At 40.9% G+C, this 14,676-nt stretch overlaps 1 protein-coding gene across 1 annotated transcript in view; it reads right to left on the bottom strand.

Annotated features, from left to right (window-relative positions):
- Window positions 1-14,450, bottom strand: part of LOC111947117 (protein broad-minded-like) — a 79,046-nt gene extending 64,596 nt beyond the window's left edge. The window contains exons 1-3 of the mRNA XM_078942573.1: window positions 13,980-14,450; window positions 13,072-13,200; window positions 11,654-11,742 (exon numbers count right to left, since the gene is read on the bottom strand). Of these exons, the coding sequence (XP_078798699.1) occupies window positions 11,654-11,742; window positions 13,072-13,092 (110 nt within the window). The 5' untranslated portion in view covers window positions 13,093-13,200; window positions 13,980-14,450. The remainder of the gene's footprint in view (window positions 1-11,653; window positions 11,743-13,071; window positions 13,201-13,979) is intronic.
- Window positions 14,451-14,676: the final 226 nt, after the last annotated feature.

Raw genomic sequence — 14,676 nt, 5'->3', positions numbered from 1 at the left:
TTCCAGATGGGTGTCATTTTGCACGGTTGAATTGATGATTTTGATATTTTGAGAAATTCCCACCAGGCTGTTAAAGTGGCATTTATATTAATACTTTTGAAACAATCCTGTTTTTTAACTATTTGACTAATAAATGGAAGATCTGACAGGTTGATCTTTCCACATAACGCCTGTTCCAAGTCTAACCATGAGTTGGTTTCTGGATTATTTTTTAACCATTTTAAGATGTATTGTAATCTATTTGCAAGAAAGTAATTGTGGAAGTTAGGTAATTCTAATCCTCCACAGCTTTTTGCAGATTTTAAAGTTTTTAGACTAATTCTTGCAGGTTTATTGTTCCATAGAAAGCTTGATATGGATGAGTCTAATGTTTTGAACCATTTTAATGGCGGTTGTGTGGGAATCATTGAGAAGAGATAATTAACTTTGGGTAAGATTTTCATTTTAACCGTGGCTACCTTGCCCATAAGGGACAAAGACAGGTTGGTCCAGCGTGTTAGATCGTCCTGTATGTTTTTCAGTAATGGGGTGTAGTTTAGCTGCACCAGTTCTGATATTTTGGGGGAAAAATAAATACCTAGATATTTTATATTGCCTGATTTAACTGGTATTGTGAGTCCTTGCTCCGCATTACTGTTCAGAGGTAATAAAACAGATTTATTCCAATTAATGGAATAGTCTGATATAGAAGAGAATTCATTAATGATTGTTGCCGTTTCATTTACAGAATGTATATTACTTAAAAACAGTAATATGTCATCTGCATAGAGACTAATTTTATGATGGCTGTGTTTGGTTTTAATTCCTTTAATACTCTCATTCTGTCTTATTGCTGCAGCTAGAGGCTCGATAAATATTGCAAAAAGAGAGGGGGAGAGTGGGCAACCCTGTCTAGTTCCTCTTCCAAGAAAAAACCTGTTGGAAGTCTGTTTATTAGTTCTAACTGATGCATTGGGGTTGTGATATAATATTTTGATCCAATTGATTAATGATTCTCCAAACCCAAACTTATGGAGGGCAGCAATGAGGAACTTCCAATTTACTCTATCAAAGGCTTTTTCAGCATCCAGTGATAGTATAGTCATTTCCTGGTTTTTGATGGTGGCAAAGTCTATTATTTTAACGAGTCTGCGGACATTATCATCCGAGTGTCTGCCTTTGATGAATCCAGTTTGATCAAAGTCAATTATGTGAGGAGTGACTTTTTCTATTCTCTGTGCTAGTGCTTTGCAGATAATTTTTACATCTGCATTAATTAAAGAAATGGGGCGATAGCTTGAAGGACTCGTGGGGTCTTTATCTGGTTTTAGAAGAAGGATAATGTTGGCAGAGTTCATGTTAGGTGGTAGAGATTGGCTTTCATTGATAAATTTTACCGTTTTATAAAACATTGGTGCCAGTTGTTCCCAGAATTCCTTATAAAACTCTGCAGGAAAGCCGTCAGGCCCTGGTGCTTTACCATTAGGCATAAGTAACAGAGCTTCATGAAGCTCAGACAACGAGAGCGGAGAGTCTAAATTTGTGATTTGATCTTCGTTTAACTTGGGCAGGTTTATATTGTTGAGAAATGAGTTGATGCTTTGTTCTGATGGATTGATCTGTGGAGTGTATAAGTTTTGATAAAAGTCTTTAAACGCATTATTAATTTTTACCGGGTCTTGGGTGACATTCCCTGTTTGGTCCATAATCGAAGTGATTGTTGATTTTTCTTTATTAATTTTAAGCTGATTAGCTAGAAATTTGCCAGATTTATTTGAGTTTTCATATCTTTCCAGTCGAAGCCTTTGTATCTGGAATTGTGTTTGTTTATTGATGATGTCATTTAACTGCAGCTTTAAATTTTTCAGGTCCCCCAGTATGTGTTCCTGTGCAGAAGCATTATAAGCAGTATCCAGAGTTTTTATTTTATTTCCTAATTCTAATAAATCTGCTTTCTCCTTGCGTTTTTTATGCGTTGAATAAGAGATGATTTTCCCTCTCATGACTTCTCACAATCACTGTTTATTGATACCGTCTGATTCCAACAAGGTGGCTTATATATTGCAAAGAAAATCACAACTAATTTGACTTAATTTTGTTGGAGCCATAAGTAGGCCATATTCCAAGGGTAACGTCACACTCACTGGTTGTATCTGATGGAACTTGTTGGAGTCCAGAAAAGTGGAGACTTATGTTTGAACAATCATTTTTGTGGTGTTGCTGTGAGGAAAGTGGTGAGAAAATGTTTGTTCTATTTTTGAAAAGAGTTCAAAATAATGAACATGAAAACAATCACTTAGGTGCTTCAATTTAAGGTGAGTGGAGTGTGAAAACGAAATCAGGTGGTTTGCCCTTCTCTGGGTGAGTGGAGTGCTCCTGTGCCAAATGGAAGAGTTTAACTATCTAGAGGTCTTGTTCACGAGTGAGGGAACATAAGAACATGAGGAGAAAACTCAATCTACAAGTTGATCTTCGTTCCAATTCTCACCTTTAGGCATGAGCTCTGGGTCATGACTGAAGGAATGAGGTCCCAGATACAAGCTGCCCCTATCTCTAGGGGAACACCTGTTCCCCTAGAGATGGGGGGAGGAGTTTGGTCACCCAAGGGAGCTCAGAATAGAACCACTGCTCCTCAATATCACGAGGAGCCAGCAGAGGTAGCTCAGGGGTTAGGGTAAATTCTGTTCCGGATCCCTCCTGGACACTTCCCCTGGTGGTGTTCTGGGCTTAAAAATCACTGAGTGGAAACCTTGGACACACTGAAGAGATTCTGTCTGCCTGGGAATTCCTCTGGATTTCTGTGGAGAAACTCCGCAGAGAGGAATGTCTGGAAGTCTTTGCTTCGACTGCTACCCGGTTCAGCAGAGTGGAGGAAAATGGATTGATGGATGGATCAGAACGTTTGAGTCTCTTTAAAACGTATTTCTTGACCTGAACTTCCCTCATTTGTTAACTGTTTTGATTAAGTTTTCTTTTGGGGCGGAAGGCACACAACTGTAAATACAATCAATTCTGACTTTATAAAACTTCAACGGAAGGTAGAGAAAAGAAATATACATTTGCTAAAAACTAAAAAGGAAAAAATAGCTCAAACACAGACCAAATAATGGATCTGAAATTCAAACATGAGCAATAAGACATGGACTCCATGGAGAAAAACAGACATTCTGAGTGAAAACAAACACACTATTCAACAAAAGAACAACCTAGAGCTGTAATCTATTATTCATTATCTGGCATACTTGATGTATGAACACCTGAGCACATTATAAGGCTAGATCCCTCACTCCCTCGTCTGCCAGGGTCACATAATAACATGAGCTTGTAATACGTCTGTGTTGGCCCTCGGGTGAAGCAGTTTCTGTGTCTCATTTAAAAACCAGCGCCGGAGCAAGACTCATAAAAATCTCTCGCCTCAAACCATCCCAAAGAATGTTGCTAAAGAAAATCACACAATTAGAAAAGTTACAGATTATGCAGCAATGTGTTCTTAAGAGGACATTGTTACCTAAAAGAATACAGAGATTTCTAAACGCTGTGCCAAAAAGTCTGAATAGTGTTTAATTTCTGTGTCCATTCACATTAATAACGTTTGGTTGGTAAAGTTAAAAGAAGTCAGTTAAATTTAAGAAAAAAAGACACTTTTTCAAAGAGATGGAATCGATTTTTGGATCATAAAGCACACATAAATTCCTTTAATTTTCTAAAAAAAAGTGACAGTGCTCTTTAAGGGCGAAATCTGGTTGTGTTTACTGACTTGGAACTGACTTTCTATGGACATGACACTCAAAATCTGTCCAAATGTTTTACTATGACTGTGGGAGACTACAAAGCTGCACTGCTTGATGGATTGTTGGAGCATTGTGGGTACTGTAGTCAAGAGTCTGTTGGAGTGATGATTGCCGTGCTTCAACATTTTCAACATAATGAAGAAAAATATTGTCTTGTATTTTATGTGTTATAAAGTTTGACTAACTGTATTTTCCGCAGTTTATCAAATCAAATCAAATCAAATCAAACTTTATTTATAAAATAGCGCTTCTCATGCATTTTGTGCAGCTCGAAGCGCTTTAACATTAAAAACAGAAAACACACAATATTACAGTAAAAACCCAACCCACCCTTCCCACTCCTCTCCATTAAAACATATGACCCATGGCCCCCACGTACAAAGAATGATGACTATGTCGCTTAAATAAATAAATAAATAAATAAGCAAACAAACAAACAAGTTTGGCTCGGCTCTGCTGTGAGGAAACAGTATTTGGGAATCTCTTCATACCAGGAGCCAGGCTGGCCATGGGAGCATCGCTACAGCGCCCACCCAGACTGGGACAACACTGGGGTCCACTTCACAGCCGTGAAGCTGCAAAGTTAAACTCCAGCTGTCCCAGCAAGGGCGACAACTGCAGCAACAACCACCGACCAAGCCGGCAAGCCCTGGAGGAAAAGATCCTCACAAGAAACACTGGGGCTAAAATCATGATAAGATACTAAAATTAAAGACATAATATGCATAGAGAAACATAAAATTGAGAATAAGATGCATAAAATGAAATTAAATACCTAAAATAGCCTAGTCTAAAACTAATAGAATAAATTAGCACTTAAAATCAACTAAAAGCTAAATTAAAAAGGTGGGTCTTGAGCCTCTTCTTAAAAACCTCAACAGTCTCTGCGGCCCTGAGGTTCTCCGGCAGGCTGTTCCACAGGCGAGAACCGTAATGGCAGAAAGAAGCCTCACCATACGTTTTGGTCCTCACCTTGGGAACAACTAAGAGGCCAGCACAGGAGGACCTCAAGGTCCGCGAGGGCTCATATTTTAAAATAATATCATTTAAATAAGAAGGCCCAAGACCATTAAAACATTTATAAACCATTAAAAGAACTTTAAAATCAATCCTGAAACGCACAGGGAGCCAATGCAGCGACTTTAAAACCGGTGTAATGTGTTCCCGCCCTTTGGTCCTCGTCAGAACTCGTGCCGCTGAGTTCTGTAGAAGTTGTAAGTTTAAAAGAGACTTTTTGGGTAAACCAGAGAGCAGGGCATTACAATAATCTAAACGACTGAAAATAAAAGCATGCATTAGCACCGCTGTGCTGCCAAGAGAGAGGAACGGGCGGACTCTGGCAATGTTTTTGAGATGATAGAATCCTGTCTTAACGACATTTTTAATGTGTGGGATAAAATTTAGCTCAGAGTCAAAAAGTACGCCCAGGTTTCTCACACATTGAGAAGGTTTAAAATTATGAAGATGGGGTAAAATCATCTCTCTCTTGTCTTCAGAACCGATGATTAAAACTTCAGTTTTTTCCTGGTTGAGCTGTAAGAAGTTTTCTGCCATCCATGACATTATATCTAAAATACAGTTTAAAAGAGTGTTAACAGGTTCAAGGTCATCAGGAGACACGGCGATGTAAAGCTGTGTATCATCATTATAGCTGTGAAAGTCACTCCTGATGACCTCCCCAAGAGGCAACATATATAAGTTAAAAAGTATTGGCCCTAAAATCGATCCTTGGGGAACCCCACAACTTATTTCATGGATTCCTGAAGAGTACGTATCCATACTTACATAAAAGTGTCGATCTGTCAGGTAAGAGTAAATCCACTTAAGAACATTTCCAGAGAGGTCCACTAGACTCCTAAGTCTGTCTAATAAAATCTGGTGATCTACTGTATCAAAAGCGGTACTAAGATCCAGTAGCACCAGAACAGAAAATTTCTGTGAGTCGTTGTTTAATCTAAGATCATTAACGATCTTTAAAAGAGCCGTCTCTGTACTATGGCTTTTCCTAAAACCAGACTGATATTTTTCTAAAATATTTTGAGCATTTAAAAACTCATGCAGTTCAGTAGCGACACTTTTTTCTATAATTTCACTTAAAAATGGTAAGCTGGATACGGGTGTGTAGTTTTCCAGATTTTTTTGGATCTAATGACTCTTCTTCAGAAGGGGCCTCACCACCGCCGTCTTACAGGCAGAGGGGAAGACCCCCGTCTGAAGAGAGCAGTTCACTATATTTAACAGCTCTGACTCAAAGAATCCATAAAAAATTTTAAAAAGTGAAGTGGGAATGGGATCAAAAAGGCAGGTTGTAATGTTTACTTGGGATACAACTCGACCAAGCATCTCTGCATCAACCAGGACAAAACTCCCCAGTGTTTCTTCTGGTAAAATCAATGCTGGAGGTCTGTTAAGATCAGTGTATTGCATGGATGAAATGTTTGATTTTATAGCATTGATTTTACCCATGAAGTGGTCTGCGAAGTCCTCACATGAAGCAATAGATGATGGCATGGAGGACTTGTTGAAGTCTTTGTTTATTACAATATCAATTGTTTTAAAAAGAAATTTGGGGTTGTTTTTATTTTCTGAAATGATTTTTGAAAAATAGGAGGTTCTGGCCCGTTTAACTGAGTTATTGTAGATTTTGAGTTGTTCTTTTAAAATGTCTTTATGATTTATTAATTTCGTCTTCCTGTATCTTCTCTCTGCTCTCCTGCAATTCTGCTTCAGACCCTTAATGTCGTCAGTCTTCCATGGCATTTCCATGGAGCACACCGGTTTATAAGGCGCACCGTCGATGAATAGTCCATTTTCAAACTTATGTCAAATATAAGAACCAAACTATAAGGCGCAAAAGAGAGAAAAAAAGACTCTGAGGTAGTCAGACTTTATTAAATTCAGTCACAGTAACTCTAGAACTTGTTTAAATGGTGTATACTTATATAGCGCTTTTCTACCTTCCTCGGAGGGCCGAAGTGCTTTACAGTCCCATTCATCCAGTCACACATACATTCACGCACTGATGGCGGCTCTGCTGCCGAAGACTGGAGCCAACCTTCCACCAGAGGCAAGGTGGGGTTCAGTGTCTTGCCCAAGGACACTTTGACACATGGGTGGACAAGGTGGGAATCAAACTTGCAATGTTCCGAATCAGAGGTCGATCGCCCTACCACTGCTCCACAGCACCAGGCTACATGTTAGCCATGTTATTGTATTCACATGATCCACTACTTCTGACTTTATTAGTAACACTGTAAAAAAAAATAAAACACACACAGACGCCGCTGCACATTAGCCATGTTAACGTATTTACAATAACACCCAACCTTGGTTAAAATAAATAAAAATAATAAATTTATACTGTATTCATCCCTCAATGGGGAAATTCTTCTCCGCATTTGACCCATCCCCTGGGGGAGCGGTGAGCTGCAGCTGAACTGCGCTCGGGAGGCAGTAGTGTTAAGGGACTTGCCTAAGGACCCCCACTGGGTGATGTTAACTGCTCGCCATTGATATGGTAATTGCCCCCCAGTACCATTGCTTATTCCCCTCCGGGAATCGAACCCTGGATTCCTGCATGGTAGCTTGTCACCTTACCAACCGAGCCACCCAGCCACAGTACAACCAGAGTTAATCCATGTATAAAGTGCTTCACATAATAAGGCACACTGTTGTTGTTTTTTAAAACTGCCTCTTGGCTGCTTTGAGCATCCTTGGTATTGTAGTCATATTGTGTTATGTGATTTTTTTATTTCGCTTAATGCACGTGATAGTCCTTTTGTATGAAAATAGACCATACTTTCCTTGTTCATTGATATTTTACTTTATGATCAGGTGGGTTTTATGGTCCAAAGAATATGATAACATCATGTCTTGTTTGTTTCTTTCATACAAACATTTGACAGGTTATCATATTCTGAACAGTGAAAATGAACCCTAAAGGGGGACCGGCACATCGTTTGGAATTTACTCTTCACACCTCAATAACTTTCTTCAAATGGCTAATTGGACAAACAGGCCCCTTGTGCCTTCATTTTATGTATTAGTGTGGGTCAAACAAATAGAAAATTGTTTTACACGCCTGCCTCTCAATACACCCTTACTTTACCCATGCATGTTGTAGAAGTGTTTGCTATGATCTGACACCAGCAGCATGCCCATAAAAAATGTGCATTATTGTTATTTCGTCTATGGGCTAACTAAGCAGATATATCCTGCAGACCGCCTGTGTGCCCTGTACACGTTTGCCCAATTTTGCCCTGTAGACAATTTTTTTTTTTTTTTTTTTTATACACTGTATTTTATCCCACGAAGGGAAGGGAAATTCTTTCTCCGCATTTGACCCATCCCCTTGGAGAGCGGTGAGCTGCAGCCGAAACCGCGCTTGGGAGGCAGTAGCGTTAAGGGTCTTGCCTAAGGACCCTCACTGGGTGATGTTAACTGCTCGCCATTGATATGGTAATTGCCCCCAGTACCATTGCTCATTCCCCTCCGGGAATTGAACCCTGGTTTCCTGCATGGTAGCTTCCCACCTTACCAACCAAGCTACCCAGCCGCTAATTTGTATCCAACTGTAAGGGTAGTTGTGACAGGCCTGACTAAGACAGGGGTAGGCAATTCCAGGCCATGAGGGCCGGTGTGTCTGCATGATTTCCAGATATTCTTGCCCTACTCACGGCTGATTACCTGGTTCAGGTGTGTACAGCCAATCAGAACATGCCAGAGCAGGCTATGTTGGAAAACATGCAGGAATGTGGCCCTCAGTGCCCTCCTCTGGACTAGAAGGTAATTTCTCTTTATTCCTAGATTTATAGACAGTAAACATTTGTTACTTCTGACCAAGATGGGCCCATTCAAAACTAATCGTCAGTTTCCTTTTGATGGCATTTTTACAAAAATATGTGATGAACTCTTTACCTTACCTGGAAATCTGAGAATAGGTGAGATCTGCCGGCTGTTGGAACGGCCCAAGCAGGATCATTTTAGAACTGTTAAAATAAGTCCCGCCACAACTTATAGGAAATTTTAAACATAACTGATGAGAGCCATAAAAATGCACAATTGATTGGGTTGTCTAGAATCCAAATTAAAATAATTGAGGTACAAAAAATATACTACTTCTAGTTTGTTGACACTGTGGTGAATCCGAATAAACAGAATCAGAAAGCCAACATAGCCGTTAAAGATTCTGGAGCAACATCTCAAGATCAAAAAAGGCTTTAACACTTTAACATTTACTTTTAAAAAGGCACTACTGGCTCTTTACAAAGTGAGTGTAGAAATGACATGAAAAGTTTCAAAGAGATCAAATTGTCTGAGTTCTTTCATCTTTTACACTTGTGAGGATTGATCAGGATACTGGATTTAAAGTGCAGCTACACAAACCCAGTCTGTGATGAAACTGCCTATTAGCATCTTTGCACTCATGACCACAGTCAAGTTCTCCTATTCATTAGTACCAGCTGTTCCTACTATTTTGTACTCCTCTCTTGTTTATGTGCTGCTTTTTTATTATTTTACTCTTTAGAAAGATGCCCTCTGATGATCACCCCTGTTTCCCTCTGGGATCAATACAGTACGAACCATAAACACTGCAGTGGAAGGGCTTCGAGCAAAGGATAATAAATATATTGAATGAGACTGGCCATTGTTGCATCTTGGATGATGAAGTGTTATTCATGAGTCTTCTGGGTTCTAATGTAAGAGTTCACTTTGCTTGAGTGGGTTTGATGGGAATTGCAATCCTCTCAGCTGTGTGGATTATTAATATGTATATAACCAATAAAGCCCCTTGGCAATGCCCTGTCTCATTATCGCCCCTGGCTCTTTCCTCTTGTGACCCATAAGCATGAAAAGCTCATGATTAACCACCACCCCCGACATCCAAGCACACAGTGACATAAAATCAGGAGTGGCCTTTAACAAGGTGGCATGAAGTGGCACCGTTTTCCATGTACATGATGGCTTTTCAAACTGCAAGACTGTCACCTCGGCAAAGCTGCTATCAACACTGTTAGCTTTAGTGGAGTGAGAAATGTGAAGCTTTTCATATTCTTCTTTCCTTCACTGAGTTTGAACATACCTGAAGGAACTTTGTATTGAAGAATGTTTCCTTTAACTTTTTAAGACTTTCAAAGACCAACACATTCTTGAACTACCATGACTCTTTTACTATTTACTCAAATGATGTAATTATACTGGTAAAGAGCCGATGTTCTCTGCAGAATCAGTGTAGGTAGCAGCGGGTTGGACCCCCTCTTGTCTTCAGAACTGCCTTAATCCTTGGTGGCACAGATTCAACAAGGTTCTGGAAACATTCCTCAGAGAGTTTGGTCAATACTGACATGACAGCATCACACAGTTGCTGCAGGTTCGTCGGCTGTACATCCATGATGCCAATCTCCCACTACACCACATCCCAAAGGTTCTCTTTTGGGTTGAGATCTGGTGACTGTGGAGACCATTTGAGTCCAGTGAACTCATTGTCATGTTCTAAAAACCAGCCTGAGATTATTCCAGCTTTATGACATGGCGCCTTATCCTACTGGAAGTAACCATCAGAAGATGGTACACTGTGGTCAGAAAGGGATGGACACGGTCAGCAACAATACTCTGGTAGGCTGCATAGTTGTAACGATGGTCAAAATATCCCCCACACCATTTCATGCTGTGGATGCCAAAGTCTGACACTACCATCTGAATGTGGCAGCAGAAATGGAGACTTATCAGACCAGACAACATTTTTCCAATCTTCTATTATCCAGTTTTGGTGAGACTGTGTGAGTTGTAGCATCGTTTACTTTTCATAGCTGACAGGAGCTGCAGTAAAAACTGCTCATTGTTAACCCAGATCAAAACCAAACAATAAAAGCATTGAGATTGAAAATCTTAATGTAGAAATATGTGTAGATTTTTTTCCTGTAGCTCAACCTCTTTTTTTTATTGTATTTTTGGATAGTTGCCACGGCAACATTTTGTGACAGACACAATTAAAAATCTTGTTCTGTTTTTGTTTTTATTTTTTACATTAACAGTTATATATTTATAGCCTTTTAATCTTCAGAACTCAGCTGTGAATTTAAAACTTTAAAGTCGATTTCAAACTATTTTATGGACAAATTTTATTTGCCAAAGTTACATCTAAAAAATATTAAAATCAGATCTTCCGCCCAGGTTTAAAGTGACTGGTGATTGTAGTGCTGCGTCAAAATGTCATCGTGGTAGGACTTTCTTTGATGATAGTAGAGGGCCAAACGGAGCACATTTAGCTTCCAGCTGAGAGGTTACAGAGAGCAAGTCTGTCAGTTAATCCGTCACTCTGGGCGCTAAACGAACACAGCATCATGTTCTTTTCACTTGGCTCCTGGATGTTAATGGGAGTGGGCTGACTGACAGCCACAGACCGAGTGAGTCAGCAAGACTCCAAGCAGGCTGCAGCTTTTGTGATTGTGAGAGGTGTTTAAAAAAATGCAAAGGAATGCCATGCAGCCAGGAGAGGTTACTGCACACCGCTGGGACACAAGCAGCACTTTAACAATTTTTACTCTAGACTAATGTTGTGTGATACATCTGAAATTATGCAAGTTTAGTCCTAGTTATTAAAAACTGAGACAGAAAATAAAAATTAAGAAATAGAAGCTAAACTCCTTTTTGTTTGGTTCCTTCCTCCACTAATCACACGTACTCAGCTTTCACTCTGATCCACAGAAATCCTTTCATCAGCTATTCAGTGCTGTATCATCCCAGCATATAGAAGCATGTGAGTGGGGTAAAGCCAGAGCTGCGGCCCAGTATGTGTGCAGTCAACAGGTGCTAATCTTTTAATCAGTACTTTGCTGCTGTGGTGAAGTAATATGGAGAAATGAAAGAAAAATCAATCTCACCGCAAACCGAAAGTGTGAGACTGCTCATAGTGGAACAGGGAATGGATCTTCACGTCTGAATTCACAGCAATCAGCCTGTCAATCAAGTCCTGTGGAGCAAAAGGAGAGGCTGTGAACAAAAACATGTAGGATGAAAACAGGGAGGAAGTGTGCGGCGTGTGAGGTGGAAGCTGCGCATCAGCCTCAGAGTAATGGGAGTTTAGTGGAGGGCCCATGTGAAGTTAAACACATGCATAGGTAGCAGCTGACAACCGGACCAAAGAGCAATCCTGCCCTCATGTGGCTGGAAAAACAACTGCAGGGAGTCATGGACCGCATGGAAACACACTCACCGGTATGGAGGTGGGAATTTCTCAAAACAATTGTTCAAAAAACACATCCTATACTCAAAGAATGAGAAGTATGACAGAGATGCATTAACTGATTCTTGGAAGCCCAGATGGGGTCACCTTACAAAAACTGAATTGAAATTTCAATTTCATTGTTCAAGTGGAAAGTGACAATAAAGGCATTCTATTCTATTCTAATGGAAACCAGTATTTTCCAAATGACAGGAGTTTCAGCCATAACTTTGAGAGCAAACGGTTTTACAGGAGACAGATCCAATGTTTGTCTTTTTCGTTTTTCCAGCTTTCTGCTAGAAGTTAAGTTCTTCAACTTGTGATCTGCCTTTTAAATACCATAAACTTTTACTCTGCCCTACAATGGGTGGGAGGATAGGTCGAGCGATGGGCAGGGGCAGGGGTGGCTTGAGAGAGTTGGGACGGGAAGGAGGTGAGAACCCATCCATCTTCCGCTTATCCAGGACCAGCACTCTAAGCAAAGATGCCCAGACTTCCCTCGCCCCGGCCACTTCCTCCAGCTCCTCTGGAGGGACCCCGAAGTGTTCCCAGGCCAATAGAGAGACGTTGTCTCTCCAGCGTGTCTTGGGTCTTCCCTAGGGTCTCTGCCCAGTGGGACACACCTGAAACACTTCCCCAGGGAGGAGTGCAGGAGGCATTTGAACCAAATATCCAAGCCACTGGCTTAACTGGCTCCTTCTGATGTGGCGGAGCAGCGGCTCTACTCTGAGCTCTCTCTGGGTGATTGAGCTTGTCATCTCTAAGGGTGCACTCAGCCGACCTATGGAGGAAGCTTGTTTCAGCCGCCTGTATTCGAGACCTTTATAGTCATGACCCAGAGATCCTGACCATAAGTGAGTATTGGAACGTAAATCAACAGATAAATTCAGGGCTTTGCTTTCTGGCTCTCTTCATCACAACGGACCAGTACAGCGACCGCATGACTTTGGATGTTGCACCATTCCAACTGATGATCTCACGCTCCGATCTTCTCTCACTCGTGTACAAGACCCAAAGATATGTAAACTCCTTCACCTGGGGCAGGGACACTCCACCCACCTATAGAAGGCAACTTACCTTTCTCTGGTCAAGAATCATGGCCTCAGACTTAGCTGATCCTTATCCCAGCCACTTCACACTCTGTCGTAAACTGGCCCAATCCATACTGGAGGTCATGGCTTGATGAAGCCAACAGGACAACATCATCTGCAATGGGCAGAGAGGAAATCCTGTGGTACCTAAACAAGACCGTTTACAGTCCCTGGCTGTGCCTAGAAATTCCGTCCATAAAGACTGTTAACAGAACCGGTGATAAAGAGCAGTCCTGCTGGAGTCCAACATGCATGGGTAACAGGTCCGACTTACTGCCAACCATGGAAACCAAGCTCCTGCTCCAGTCATACAGAGACCGGACAGCCCTCATTAAGGCTCCCTGGACCACATATGTCCAGAGCACCCTCCACGGGATGCGTCTCAGACTGGGATTCACCGGTAGTTGGAACACAGCATGTTTACGTGTTTCCTACACACAATATACTTCCAACCCAAAGCCAAAAATGGGAAAGAATACACCTTGTCTCAAGTTAGAGGAGGTAAGGGGGTGGGGAGAAAAAAAAAGTAATTTACAGTCCTTTAAAACTCAAACCATCAAAAGATAAAAACACTCTGTTGCAGAAAAAAAACATGAAAAGATTAAATAAATAAACAACACCTTTTAATGATTTGGCCCAAGTGGACAGAATATGTTAAGCCAGTTGGTACTGATGTTACGTAGAATGATCCTAGTCTCTTTGAATAACAAAGAAGATGGAAGTACTTGTCAACCCTGCCAATCGCAACAGAGTTCTCAAATTCTTGGTAAAAATACTTAAACAATTGAAAAGCAAGACTTTGTATTCAACTTGTATTGGATATAAGCCTGCTAAGAACAAAGAGAGAAGGGGGGAGGGGACAAACAAACTAGCACTGAACCAACTCAAGCCCACCTGCTCCTACTGCCTCCTCTGCTCTCTCTGCCTGCATGCCTGCCTTCTTTTTCTTCCTCTTCTTCTTGTGGTTTTATTGGCGGGAGGCACCAACGTGAAGGTGCATTACCGCCACCTACTGTGTTGGAGTGTGGGTCATAGTGGGGATTACCTAACAAAAATAAATAAATAAACAAATAAATAAAAATTAAAAAAAACCATCCCCTAAATTAATAATAATGGATTGGATTTATCTGCGCTTTTCAAGTCACTCAAAGTGCTTACATTGTGTCCATTATTCATTCACTCCTCATTCATACTTGGTGATGTTAAGCTACTGTTGTAGCCACAGATGCCCTGGGGCAGACTGAAAGAGGCGTGGCTGCCAGTTCGCGCCTAGGAAGGCAGGGAGATTTGCCAGGGAGGCAAATACATGGGCTGGCAGATTCTCACTCATGAGGCACAATAATCTGGCGTTTGCCGACGGCTCCATCTCTGAATATATAATCTCTGTAATGAGCTGCAGGTGACGAGATGATGAGAAGCAGGTGAGGAGTAGTCACTGCGGAGGCACGCCCACAGAACCACAACACTCTCCATTTCAACTTTGTATCAAATATAACTCCCAGATACCTAAAACTATGCACTTTCTCCATTACTTTTCCAATAAATTTAAGTTCAAAACAGTTTCACGTTTTCCAGTAAAAACCATGCATTT

The sequence above is a fragment of the Oryzias latipes genome, chromosome 24, assembly GCF_053564925.1.
Source record: "Oryzias latipes strain Hd-rR chromosome 24, Olatipes_Hd-rR_3.1".
NCBI lineage: Eukaryota > Metazoa > Chordata > Actinopteri > Beloniformes > Adrianichthyidae > Oryzias > Oryzias latipes.
Note: the sequence above shows the minus strand (reverse complement) of the source record. Positions and strands in the feature narration are given on the sequence as shown.